Source organism: Vanellus vanellus (assembly GCF_965231255.1).
Source record: "Vanellus vanellus genome assembly, chromosome: 13".
NCBI lineage: Eukaryota > Metazoa > Chordata > Aves > Charadriiformes > Charadriidae > Vanellus > Vanellus vanellus.
The window spans coordinates 5,380,306-5,394,572 of record NC_138918.1 but is presented as its reverse complement, the minus strand read 5'-3'; the positions used below and the strand labels follow the sequence as shown (position 1 = coordinate 5,394,572).

Genomic DNA, 14,267 nt, shown 5'->3' with positions numbered 1-14,267 from the left:
TTAGGTCAAGTGTGCAAGGAGAAAAAATATTGATGTTGCCTCACTGTCCTGTTTTAGTGTTAAGGGAGCGTCAGCATCTGGTTTATGCTAGATAGTTTCTAGCTGTCAGATGACAAATGATGGGGGGAGCAGACAGGGGAGGGGACCAGTGGCAGACTAAGTAGGGTAGGAATCCATCTTGGCCAGGCTGCAGCTGGTTTTAACAGATCACAGAAGAGTCACAGCTGATGTTGGTTATTTAAAATTTTATTTGTTTCTAATTTATTCTCATAAAAACACTCTAGTCTATTTGATTTTAGTATTCAGACAGTACAGACTTCTGATATTATCAGGAGTGACATTAGAGAAGCAGTACAAGCCAATCTACTTTAGCAGGTAACCAAGCACAGGTGGAACTAAAACCACCCCCACTTGTGAAAACTAATGCTAAGCCTTTCTTAGGCTATATAGTTAAAATACAATAGTCAGTAAATGGTTACAGTCACCAAACCATATAAATAAGTCTAACATGGTAAGATGGGAACAGCTGAATGTGCAAGAGTCAAAGTAAAAATATGTAGATAGGTATTTTGCTAACATTAGAGCAATCAGCAGTTAACTGCATCTATGTTGTAAGTGTCTCTTATAGGTGTGAGTTTTCCTCTTCATTTCCAGTTAAAGTTCGTCACTTTCATATAGTCCAGACTGCTCAGCCAAACGCTGAAACTCTCCTTCTGGTGAGAAAGCTTGTTTCACATCCAGTCCTCTTCCATTAAGTGCCAAATACTTGCTAAAAGTTGGTCGAACCCGTAACTGCTTTGGGGCTGGAACTGGCTTGTTTGCATGTGCTGGAAGAGAGAGAAAAAAAAAAAAGGCTCTTTCAGTGTGGAAAGACCCCTGGTAGAGCACTTGATTGCTTTTCATCTGCAACATAAATCAGCAAACCCTTAGGAAGAATTTAACACTCAAGCCTATATCTCAGACACCAGAGATTTATATACACCCTCCTTCTTGGTATCAATCAAATTGTAGTCTAAACGCTGCAGATAACAGAAGTAGACGATGTGCAGACCACAATGTCTAGGTACTAAACTAAAAAGTTTTTTTAAACAAGATAGTTACTTTTTGTCTAGTTCAATATCTTTGGAAAGAAATCCTCCCGGCAGCCTGAGCTTCATGAGGTTAATCTTGAGGGTCTGCTCTGAAGACAGGTGCCAGTGGCAGTTTCAGTTGTGGTTGTGGCCCTGTGATGTGGTACTTACTTGCAACCTCCAGCCTGGCATGGCATGTGGCCACACCTGCTCCGTTGACAGCAGATACAGTATACCAACCAGCGTCTTTCTTGTTTGCATTATGAATCAGGAGGCAAATCCTTCCGGTATTGTCATGTAACAAGCTGAAAAATGAAGATGTTTATGTGTAAGTCCTTGGAGGGGTAAGGAGAGAAGACGTTGAAATCAGAGTCAGTTCACACCCTGAGGAGCTGAGAAAGCCCTAGAACAATTCTTGCAGGGCACTGCAAACTAGTTAGACATAAACACTGCATTTGTGTTATGAGCCACCAGCGATTCACATCATGATACCATTCAGGTGGCATCAAGGCCCTTCTGTAGCTCCATAGCATGATGAATGCATTGCATGTTTCAGTCCTAAAGCCATGCTTCTCCTTGGGCCTTGTAACTGCTGCTAGAATTCAGAGTGGCATCTGGTCACAGTTTTCTCTCTGTGCCCTCAAAACAAGACTCTGAGCATCACACCTGTCCTACACGTGGGCCTGTTCACCATGTTTCATGAACGAGGGGCAGAGCTAGCTTTCCAGCTTGCTGCTTTTCAATGTCACTAAACAAATACTGGTTATTGTTTTTTAACACACCAACGGCCAACTCAGTAGGAGGATACCTTATTCGGTCTGTATTATATTGTACCATTTCGTTGTTTCTTTTCCAGTAAATCCGGGGTGTCGGAATAGCAGAGATCTGGCATTCGAGTCTGGCTGTGTCTCCTTCAAAAACTTTTTTGCTTTGTGGCTTGAAGATGAAAGTTGGAGGTGTGTGATGTTCTTTTGCTAAATTAAAGAGGAAAAGTAAGGAGGAGTTACTGTAAGTGTTGAACTCTAATACCAGGCTTGTTTTTTAAGATTTCTGAATGCTAAATTCAGGAGGGCACATGTTCCTTACTGCAACTTCTCAGCCTACAGACAATTCCCATGAGCATAAGAGTGTAGTAGACCCAATCCACTTTAGGACGAGAGTCAATCAACATAAGTTGTCAATTCTGGGACATTAATAACTCCCAAATTCTGGACGTGTCACTACCTCTAAATATCCTTTGAAGAAATGTGGCATCCCAGATATATGTATTAAAATAGTCTTGGAAAAGGTAAGGTGTTTGTTATTGTTTGAGCCTGAATATCTGGAGATATGCCGCTGCTTCTTAATTGTTTTATGTCCCAAACACATGGATGAAGGTATTAGATTACTGAGATTTTCCATGTGTGGCCAGATAGTTATCAGTGCTCTCAGTCTTACCAATTACTTCTACTTTTACTGCGAAAGATGCTTCTCCTGCACGGTTGACAGCCACACATTCATATGTCCCTGCATCAGATGATTTGACTGCTTCAAAAATAAATGAGTGGAATCCCTTTTCTGACACTATCATTTTATGAAACTGATCTTGATGAACCATCCTTCCATTCTGATACCACATCACATCTGGAGTTGGCAGCCCACTAACCTGTGAAGGAGAAGAAAGCAGTGAAGAATTAAACGCCTTTAAGATAATAAAAGCCCTTCAATGCTATAGGGAGTTTGAAGTCAATAGATGATCAAATCATGATCCTACTGCAAAGTTTTACAGTCTTGCCTAGTTTTGAATATTAACGTGGTGCTGCACAGAGAGGAAGGCTTGTGAAGTGCCATGGAAAGATGAGCTTTAGCTACAAGACAGTAGGTGCTGTTCCTGCAACCCCCTGTTGTTCCCATCTTGTAAGGTAGTTTGGATTAGCCCAAAGATAGTTATTTTGGGTTCACAGAGTAGGGAACTCGCCCTTTTAATCTCACAGTTAGCACCATCAGCAGTGCTGACATCCAGATTGTTTTGATAATGTACATGAACTGTCCTGCAGACGTGTTCCAGGTTGTCCATGACATTCAGAAGTTAAGCAATTTGCAGCAAAATGGTGAAAGGTCACACCTAAGTCTGGCAAGAGTTTACTTAAGGAAAGAGATTGGAAGTGATTAGGAAAAACCAAGCCAAGCCACAATCAGCAAACACCCTTGGCAGTGAAGTTGCGTGTGTGGAAGACCAAGGTTCTTTCTTACCCTGGGGTTCCTACAATTGCTGTGCAGTTTCAGGCTATGCTGGCATTTTGTTTGTTTGTAATTAGGGCGTTTCCTTGCCAGATTATCTGCTCCAGCAAGGGCACAGTTACCTCGGAGAAGACTCGTTAAAGGCAGGATAGTCGTAAACAGGCCTTGCTGGATGTGTGTCCAGTATGTGTCCATTGAAGTCAGTGGAGTCCCAGTGCAAAGCACAAAGTTCCCTCCCCAAATGCTTTCTTTCAGCATGGCCTTAATTTTCATTCTTCCCAATGAGGTCTAGAAAGTGTTCTGTGGTGGTCCATATTTACTACTATTTAACCACATTCTTATGCAGCTAATTCCATTTATATTTTCCAAGGGAAAATGCTGAAATATTTAGCAATCTCCTATTTCTTGGTTTACATTGCCTGGAGAGACCCTTCGCCATTTGCCGGTAGTGCTCTGGCTTATTAAAGTGCAAAGGCGCCGCAGCTCAGAAACCTCTCTTCATGCCACCCACCCCACAGAGCTAACGGAACTGAAAGTGAAAGGCTGGTCTTACTTTGAAGTCAAGTCTGCAGAATCGCCCCTCCTCAATAATTACATCTTCAGGCACTTGTGTAAAACGTGGCTGAAAAAACTTTTCCTGGATTGAATCATGTCCACGTTCATCTCCTCTTGAGGACGGTCTGCTCCTAAAAAGTGGACAGAAACAGTTAATTGTGTAAAAGTTACCATAGCACAAATTACATTGAAGCACTGATTGCAGCTAGAGTCCCTCAACATGTGTAGGAGTCCAGTACTACAGTTCTGGCTTGTTTTTCAGCTACAAGGCATGGGTTTTGATCAACCACTTCTCTTGCTCAAGTTGTTCAATTCTACACAGAAGCATAGCATAGGAAATCCTCATCTTTGGCCTAATACCCAAAAGAATTTACAAAAGCAACGCAGGCTGTGTTTCATCATGCTATGTTTTTTACACTGTGGACCTTGCTTTGACTAGAGATTAATCTTCTAGAATATGAAGCATGTTTGCCCTAGGTACGTGGGGTCTTTAAACCTCTAGTGTTATGCTTAGAATTGGCTGGATTAAGACCATAGGCATCATCAGCCATCCTCAAATGGTAATGTTTTAGTTGAAGTGAATGAATTGAGTAATTACTACTTGAGGAAAGCAATAAGTAGTGAAGTAAAATTAACATTGTCTAGAAACACTTGAAATAGGGTCCTGAAGAATAGCACAGCACAAGTTTATGCATTACCTCACGTGCGTTGTAGGAACCTGCAGCCTGATGTTTTCTGCATTCTGGTGCTGAGAAAGAGGAGAGGTGAGTTAACTTAGAAAGCTTTATCTATAAACGGAACGAGAAGCCATTCTAAGTTCATATACTGACTGCTTCTTAAAAGCAAACTGAATACTTCAGAAATCATTGGGACAGGAGGTAAGGAACTTGCATCAGGAGCTAATAAGCTCTGTTTTCACCCTAGGCTTTGCCGTGACAGTAACAACTACTATTAATAGAGTGGCACAACTTCTCATCACTTTGCACAGGTGATAGGTGCAGCAGTTTGGCACACAAGGCTTTTGGCCAGCCAATAACCTTTGTTAGAGGGGAGTAGTACTACTGGCAGTATCTAAAACGAGAGCTAAGTACGGAGTGTCCTTCCCTATAGCAGGAATAGAAGTGGAATCGCTGGCAAGAACACTGTATTGTGCCCACTTAAATATGGTACCAATAGCAATGGACACATGCTGAGCTGGAAAATATTTTTCTTTCTAGATCACAGCACCAACTAAGCTGGCTGACAGCTCCACAATCACATGAGTAAATCTGCTAAACTACCCAGGATTGATGCCTGCTAGGAACTTGGAAGTTTGGAAAATGCAAGCAGAGTTTATTACCAGTGACTCATTTTAGCAATGGAGTCAGATAGAGGAAACACTGCATGGAAATTTCTGGGGTGTTTGCGTTGAGCCATTACGATGCTTGGTTCTGTGCTCTGTAGCCCAGTCCTGTGGCACATTTAACCCTGGGTTTAAACTTCAAGCACAGAAGCAGTCTTCAGTTCAGGGGAAGCATTACATGAATGAGGGTTTTGCTGGACTGAGCTCAATGCTGAATCCAAGAGGCAATTGCTTGTATCTGCTCATTTTCACAAGTTCTGTACAATTAATACTTGTCTTGTGAAATGACGCTGTAGTGATGAAGTTGCTAATAATTCTAATGCTCTATTATATGGACTGACTGTATAGTTAAGTTCCTGAGGAATCAGGAGGCTGAATGAATCAGTGACTACAATATTTAAAAATAAGATGGAACAATGGGAATAAGATCTCCCAAACAGAAACCAACCTCTCCTTCCAGTACTCCTTTTTATGCAGCATTTCACACAGCCTGAAAAGTTGTCAGTCATCCTGTTTTGACTGCGTGTTTCCTCCTTCTCTACAAAAGATGAGGCTTCCCCTGCTCTCTGACATCCATAATGTTCCTTTCTTGCCTGCTGTTGTCAGGTGATTGTTGGGGAGAAATAGCTCTAATTTGCGTATTCCTCCCTTGCTGTGATCTTAAGGGTCCTTTGCAAAGAGCTTTGCTAACTGCACTTGGGAAGGTGTGCGCCAGCCTGCTGGATCTCTGCGTGCATGCAGCAGGAGGGATGTTTTCTTTGGCTGCATGGGTACCCAGTGCCACATCACAGACATTTCCACTAACTTTGATCACAGAAGTGCCAAGAGAGCTTTTAACTGTCCTAAATAACCAACGAATGATGCAAGTCTCCAACTAAAATGCTTTTGAAAATGCCAGTAGTAATAGATGCTTGTCTATCAGTATGTGGGCTGCTAAAATAACTGCTTTGCCTTCTGTTAATGATTGCAGGACCCTGGAAGGGCAAAAACCCAGCTGATCCCACCCCGAGGCCCTGACCTCTTGTAGTCAATGTCACTTATTCCAAACAGTGACAGGTGTAAATCTTGCTGTCCTGGCCAAGTCTGAACTCAGGCTGTTGGAGAGTGGGTACCTGTATCCCTCACTGCGCTGCTCCCTGCCTGTCAGAGGCAGGGTGTAACGTGCTGTGCAGCAGCTGTTGTAATTCCTCCCTGGAGACGTCATTCCTACAGATCAGGCCCAGCAAGGGGATGGTGCTTAAATTCCCCCCCTCTGCCACCCCCCCAGTCCCCCCCAAAATCCCTACTATACAGAGTTCTGCCAGTGAGAGCTCTCCCCTTCCCTCCCCTCTCCTGCACTGGTACCAAATAAGCCCCATCTCTCTGCTGTATTCAGGTACAAGCAGGTCACAGCACAGACACTAGGAAATCATTGATCTAGAGACAGGTGTGTGTCCCCCCATTTACCTGTGCGTTCTGCATGTTGTCCTCACTTTGTGTTTCCAACACAGATGCAGCATTCACTGGTCCAAGAAGCCTGCGAGCCATTCTTTCTTCATAAGTTAATCGCTTAAAGCAGAGCAGAGAGGAATTCTAGTCAGAAGTCCATTTACTATTTCAGATCAGCTTGTAAGAGCACATTAATATGCCACAAATTCAGGGTGTTGTCAATGAAAGCGGCCGCTGAATAGAAACACCACGTCTGTTCAGAGGGTTTGCAGTCTGTGATGACTACTGAAGTCAGCCTCAATATATACAGCACTGAAATGCATAAAAGATTAAACTGCCTGTTCATCAAAGCCTCTCTAATGCCATCTGTGGCCTTGCACTCCTCCTCTTTCTCCACTGGGATTATTTATGGGTAACTGATGGCATTATCTCAGAAGCCAGAGTAAGTCCCAGGGTACCTTTCTGTTAGCACCGGGAAAACTTCCCAAGTCATTCAGCTGTGGCTTTACTTCAGGAGCTAGAGGCATGATGGATGCTAGCGTCCCCTACTCCCAAAAAAGCAAGAGCCACACCAGAAGCAGACGCAGCCAGGGAGGAGCACCGCTACCCCTGAAAACACAAGGGAGGTTTATGCCAGCGCAACAGCTGTCTTATGAAATGCTGTGTGCTGTCTCGAGAGGAGAATGCGTTTCAGTCATGTAACAGTAAGTTCCTACAACATGGGTGCAGCACACAGGGATAAATATGAGAAGAGTTGAATTCAAGTTCTGTCGGTTGTGTTACTTTAGAAGAGTACATTAGGCCCCTAAGCACCAGAAGACCTGACACTTCGCTTCCGACAAAGTTTACCTTGCATTTGGATTTTGTGACGTGAGGACCAGCTCTGGCTGAATTTCTGGTGTGTACAGGACATGTATGTGGCTGCTCTTGGGTAAGGTAAAGGTTTGGGGACTCTTGTGGGACTTTTCTTTAGAAGAGAGCGAGAGAGACCTTTTGCAAAACCTATGAGAGCTTAATATCCTTGAGGTCGTTACAGCTGTATCAAGTGTGGCTGAGATTGGCCAGTTGGTTCAGACATTGGAGGACAAGGGGAGGAGAACACAGAGCGGTGATTGCATAAGCCTTATTTTTAGTCTGGCTTCCTATGGAAAGAAAAGCTGGCTTGCAATGGCAGGCTTTCTTACAGCAGATAGAACATTCCTGTTAGGGACACATTAAGTCGGATTTTACCCGATACATTTTTTTTTCCTTCAATATTTAAAATTATATATATTGCACAAACCTGTTCCCACTGATGATAATGGAGAAACTCTTTTCTACTTCAGGGGGAAGAAGATGGAAACTATAAACATTGGGTTTTTACCAGTCTGTCTCCAGCCAGCAGGAAGGTTCCCACATGAGAGATCTGCTCGCTCTAGCTTGCTGTAATGCGCTTCCCTAATGGTAAGCAATTTTTTCTCCCAGATTTGGATTTCTTGATAAAGGAGACTGCATTTTGTCTCTTTGCACAATAAGTAAGTAAGTACTGAGACTGAGAGACCTTCTTATAGGAGACAGACTTTATGATAAAAGCTCATGTAATTTTTTTGACTTGTTGTTCATATAAAAAGAAATCAAAGAGGTCTACCACATAGGGTGGTCTTTTAACCCCAGCATTGAAAGCCACGGTGAAATGGTGTCTGGAGAATTGAGGAATTCTCCTTGGGTTTCTAGTTGTCTGTGAATGTGATGTTCAACAGGATCCCCAGCAGAGAGTTCAAGTTTGTGCCACAGCTCTAAACATGTACCTTCCTCCTGACCCTAGCCTTATTAATTTGATTGTGCAAATTCAAAGACAGCTTGAATGGTGTGTGCTAGCCAAGAAGGTAGATAAGAGGGAAAGGCAAGAGCAGCTCAAAGCCATCTTGCTGTATCAGATGGCTTTCAGAAGTCAACGCATCCTTTACTGAAGTCACAGGAGATGCCGATATTCAGTTGCCACAGTAGATGCCTACAGACAGACTTACAGCAACCATCTCTATTGGTACACATTCAGGCCAGCTTTCATCATGCACTAGCTATGTGCTGCTCCTCTACTGGGAAGGGCTTTCTCAGGGCTCAGCTGAACCTGGCCCACCATTACAGCTATTTGCATTCTAATAGCAAAAATAACTGTGAAGAGGGTGTTGGGAAACAAAGAGGTTGGATGTAAATCTTTCAGAATCACGCCTTTTACACCAGCCCTGAGCCATGATTAAAAATGGTCACTGCTGGAAGAGGGGTTTTTTGTTTGGTTTTTTTTTTTTTTTTTTTTTTTTTTTACATTTCTAATGAAAAAATTCAGCCACCTCACATTGAAAGAATATTCTGGTCATAAGTGGCTCAAAGAACTCTTGCTGTGATCTGTTGAGTAAAGGTGTTTGGGCAGTGTTGCTCCTGCACATCCTTCTGCTTTCAGCTCAGTTTGGAGGCTCCAGCCTCTGGGGCACTAGAACTAGTCTCTACATCTCTGCTTGCACTACTGAGAGTCAGAGCAAACTGGTTCTTTAATCAGCAGGTTTCCCTTACCTGGTTGCCATTCTGGAGAAGGTTGTCTTTGCATCGGAGTTTCTTTTCCAAGTCCTGAATGAGGGCCTCTTTTGTTCCTCGAATTTCGTGGTCTGATGCCTTCTGCATAGAGTTGATACTAGCTTGTTTGTTATACATTGGTTGTGAGTAACTACTCATGCAGGAAGAGAAAACAAAATTATTCCTGTAGGCCTGCTTGACTGTTTGCTACAGCTTCACAGAATACACCCAAAAATGCAAACCTGCTACCTAAAAACCATGGTTCAAACGAACCCGTAAAGCATTTGGGAGATAGATAGGCTAGCTTGCCTAGTTGAGTATCAAAAACTTAAGGGGAAGCATCATGGTCTAGCTAAGCCATTGAGTGTCCTCCAGCAACACTCGCAGCGGTTTGCTGTGTCACTGCTCAGCATCCCTACGTCCTGCAGTGGCCCATGCCCTGACTCAGGTGTGTGCTAGAGTGTTTTGAGGGAGCCCCTAGCTCCACTGAGCAATATGAGTGTGTCCAGGAGCAAGTTCTCCCTCAAAAACTGCATAACACTACATCTGCACTTGTTAAAAAGGCCCTGGGTGCTGCAAATCCACAGCAAGGCCACAAAGTAGTTGATTAGGTATGAACAAATAGCTTATTAGTTGTCCTCCTCTTCCTGACCCCAGAAAGTTACTTCATACAGCATTTCTGTTCAGATGTTAAATAGCCAATCTCACCCCAAGCTGGGCTGGGTCTTTAGGAGCCCTTGCTGCAACCCCCCACATAGCCTGATCCTGTAATCCATAGTCAAGAGATGCAATCAAGTCTTGGAGTTAGATAGCAGACTTGATTCTGAAAGGTGTTAGGAAAAGAGGAGCATCCCTTAAAATGGGTTGCAAAGGTGTCCTAGAGGTCACAGCACTCTGTGCTGACAGGATCTAACCTGGTCCGTTACTTGCAGCAGGGTCTCATATGCTGCAGCTGTGTTCAGCAATTATTTCTGTTCAAAATCCTCCTCCTGTTGCTTGGGAATTTGTTCCACTGATTAGAATAGGGTAGAAGGGCTATAGTTCTGGTATGTATTCCCAGCACTTCTTGGACTTAATAATTTGCCCAACAGATTAATGTGTCTCATGTCCCCATTTGCCCATTTGTAGCATGATTAGGAAAATAATTCCTCAACTCACAGGAAGTTGCGTTTAAGAACAGCTTCTATGAAAAGCATAGTGAGGCACCAAAGCCCTTTGCTGTGAAAACATACAACCCCACAACCCCACTGTACACACACAAACCCCAGTGGTTACTGCAGTTGCGTACCTAACCCATACACACTCCGGCAGTACTTTTAAGAAACACTCCTGAGTGCCCCAGCTAGCCCGCTCCGTCTTACCTTCCTGCTTCCCACAGTGCTGTGATTAAAAAAAAAAAACAACCAAAAACAACTCCAGAAACATTCAGATTTCCTGAATACAAACTGACGCTTAAACCTGAATTTATATCCAAGCCAGCAGGACCCCCCTCCTGCCCCTATCACCTTTCCATCATCCTCGGTTGAGTGTTCCATATTCTACGCTGACTTTCCCCCAGGACCTCCAGCTAATATTGGCAGGAATACAAGTTGGTGAGAAGGCAAGACCCAGCTCCCTTTGAGATCTCGCTGACCTTGGGAGATATTTGGATTGCCGCCCAAAGGCAAAATGATATAATACATATTCAGGAAAGAATTTAGTCTTTGGTCTGAAGGGGTAAAATTTTCAAGTGGCTTCCTTTCTGTTAGCATGTATGATTAATGAAAACTGTATTATTATAGGTGAGCGTAGATTCCCATCATGAACCTGAAAATACTGCAGAGACTTACTAGGAATCTTGAAGTTGTTTATATGTGGGAAATGCTACTGCCATCCCCCCTGCCTCCCAGTTCATAAGCCATATTTGTTGAGAAAAATCCACTTGAGATGGGTGTCCATCTTCTGTTCTGAATACCCCTAAATAAGGTATTTCCATCAAATCAAACTAATCTGTTCAAACTGACTGCAGAAAACATGCACAGCAGCCCATGACGTGACTACTGTGTGGTTTAATTCCTGGTGGATACCCCTCTCTCCCACACAGACACCAAGGGCAAGTGCTCAGCCTCCTAACCCGGTTCATGCAGAGTCCTGCCTCGAACATCGGAAGTCAATGGGATTTGTACCATTGGCTTCGCCCGAGCTGGTGTTTCACCGGACGGTTGGAGTTGGGATGGTGAGTGCACAGGAGAGGCCAGGCCAAAGGAAAGCAAGGGGAGGTTAGAAGCCTGTATATACTTACTGAGGTTCCATAGGAGAAGGAGTTTGGCTGTTATAGTCGGGCTGCGAGGGTAGCACTGAGCACAGGAATGCTGCGGGGGGTTGGTTAGGCATGGATATAAGCCGTTGCCCAGATGATGAGCTAGCAGGAGACTGAGCAGATGCAGGCGTGACGGGATATGTGGATTCCTTAGGGGCACTACAGGAAGGCGAGGAGAGCGTGATTGAAGAGCTCAGCGATGACGAGGAAGAGAATTTCTGCCCACTTGGGTTACGAGGCTGTATTAGGATGGAGGACTGTTTGATTTGTCTGCTTGACTCTGTAGAGGCTGCAGGTCCTGGAGGCTGCTGTTGCCCTTGACACACATTCTTAGACTGGATAAAGTGTTTTGGACGCTCGTAGTTAAACATGGTTGGTTGGCACATAGAGGAAACGGATGGGAGATTAGGGACACTCATAGGAGAGGTTTCACGGCTGTCCTGGGTGTTTGTTGGTGATAACTGGCTTTGGATAGGTGACTGGTAAAAACTAGGTGGTAGGCCACAAAAGCTTTCCTGGCTGGGCTCCTGGATAGAATGGAACCCTTGCCTTGCAGAATAGAGGCTTTCTTGGTGTGGATTTTCCCTTAAGGAAGACAATATAGATAAAAAAAATTGCACATCACCATTTGAATCACAAAAATACTGTCTTGTGAACAATCCAAAGAGTATGAAGTTCAGGCAAATGACAATTAAAGCTTGAGCTTAAAATAAAGAGATTGAGGATGGATTAGAACTATTCCAGAACCGTGTGAATATTTTGGATTACAATAACAAGTCACGCACAATGTTCGACTCAGGTGCAGTGCTCACCATGGCTATCTTATCTGCAAGAGCCAACTACCTTCTAAAAGAAATAACAATTGTTTTATTGATACGACCCACCACCTGCATAAGTCTACAGATAACTGTAGATACTACTCTAAACAAGGTAATTTGCCACATATCATCTTAATGAAAGAGCTCTGAATCCTGCAATTTTGTGCCCTGTCAGAATACTAAATATACTATTACTCAGAGAATTGGCTATTTGTGCCGAGAAATTCCTTACACCATAGGGAAGTGTGAAACAGATTCCACTTTCTTTTAAGCCTAAAACTAAATCTTTGAAACAAAGTATCCTGATTTCTTCTCTATTGTTTTTGAATTCAGAGCTTTTTATATCCAATTGAGATTTGGGATTGGAATGCCAAGGACTATGCTTCTCCGTCTGAAGTGATTTCTCGTGATTTGCTGTTAGGGCTAATAATTCCCTGAATGACATAGCGGCAGGATAAAGTAGGGCAAGCTGAGCTGCTCAGAGGTCCTGCATTTACTTTGCGGGTCCTTGATATTTAAGCCAGGGCTTTCCATCAATTTATAAAAGGGGAAAGTTTAATTACAGCAAACTGAGCAAGTTTGTTAAAACTGACAAACAGCGTCGGCTCCAGGATAAATGAATAACCCCCCAAAATAAATGTAAAGCTACTAATAAAAAATGAGAATATAAATCCACACAGTTACATGTGCTGGAAAAAATTGTAATCTTGCCCCACTGAGATCAGCTGTTTTGCTGCTATATATACACAGTATATTGTATTCCTCTCATCAGAGAGCCTGAAGAAGGGCTCCACGAGGTCGTAAATTCCCGTGGGGGGAGATCAACTGAAGACATCGCTCTCGTTTTAAAGATTCAAAGCTTTCATTTCCTAAAGGTAATTATCAATATTAGTTGTAAATTAATTGTGTATAAACAGAGGTTTTCTAGTAGAAATTCCCCAATTTTCCCCTTGTCATGCTCTTGGAATTTGAAGCTGGCTCAAATATTTGTAGCCTGTCCACACTATGTTCTCATTCACTGGTGCAGAAAACTCATTGAATCTTGTTTTTATACCATTTTTATATTGTTGCCTGTGTACAGGTTCATTTGTTTTATCTACGGGCTACGTACAGAAAACAGCGTTTACTTTGTTTTCTAGTATACTGTGCTTAAACAAGATACAGTGCACAGATTCATTTGTCACACCAATGGCTAAGTTACATTTTCCTCAAATCATTCTACCTTGATTTGGGTGGGAGAAAATAATGTCTAAAGAGAATTTGACCTTACAAGAAAAAAAAAAAAAGTAATAATAGAAACACTTGGCTTTCTAAAAAAAAAAAAGAAAAACTCCTTTTTTTTTCCTTCCCCTTTGTTGCCTCCCACATTACCTTTGACACCACCGCACCTTAAAGGCACTTTTCCATCTCCGCGCTCCCCAGCGCGCTGCAATTTCTCATGCCCGCCCCCGAACCAGCTTCGAAGTCAAAAGCGACGTGGAAAAAAAAAAAAAAAACCACCACCAAAACAACCCAGACGCAGCACCTTACCTACGGGCTAGAAGTTGTCACCTGGGCTTTAACCCGTATTTTGGGAAGGGACCGTCATTCACTGACCCGGACTGTCATAGTAGCCCTCTGCGTGGCGTTATAAGACCAGAGGCTTTAATGTGCTGCCAGCAGATGACACGGCGGGACCTGCCTGTCCTCCTGCCCGCACCGCTGTCACAATAAGAGTCTCCACCAGCCCCGTCCCGCCGGGGACACTGCATTTAAGGGCCGGAGCCCCGGTTTTGGGCAGGTGCCCGTGGTCAGTAAATCACCCGCCTGGGCCGGGGCTTACCCCGCCGGCAGCCGGGGCTCCGCGGCTTCCCCGAGCCGCTGCCCCGGCCGGCTCCATCCCCGGCTCCGTCCCCGGCGGGCAGGGGGCTGTCGGCCCCGGCCCCGGCTCTCCCCGCCCCGCGATGAAACGCCGAGGCTCAGCGCTGTCGCTCGCCTCCCCTGCTCCC

At 43.9% G+C, this 14,267-nt stretch overlaps 1 protein-coding gene across 5 annotated transcripts; it reads right to left on the bottom strand.

Annotated features, from left to right (window-relative positions):
* Positions 1–230: 230 nt before the first annotated feature.
* MYOT (myotilin) lies at positions 231–13,988 on the bottom strand. Of its 5 annotated transcripts, none has more exons than XM_082489786.1 (10): positions 13,810–13,977; positions 11,444–12,046; positions 9,163–9,313; positions 6,634–6,735; positions 4,544–4,593; positions 3,844–3,976; positions 2,508–2,715; positions 1,879–2,044; positions 1,242–1,375; positions 231–827 (listed from the first exon to the last, which is right to left on the bottom strand). In XM_082489786.1, exons 2-10 carry the CDS (start codon positions 11,878–11,880, stop codon positions 655–657), a joined length of 1,554 nt encoding a protein of 517 aa, XP_082345912.1. In that variant the 5' UTR covers positions 11,881–12,046; positions 13,810–13,977; the 3' UTR covers positions 231–654. The 5 variants fall into 5 exon arrangements, 4 of the variants coding, with proteins under 4 accessions (XP_082345912.1, XP_082345914.1, XP_082345915.1 ...); XR_014269653.1 differs by having other exon boundaries at positions 688–827; positions 1,905–2,044; positions 13,810–13,988; XM_082489788.1 differs by lacking the exon at positions 11,444–12,046 and having other exon boundaries at positions 13,810–13,968.
* Between the last annotated feature and the right edge of the window lie 279 nt (positions 13,989–14,267).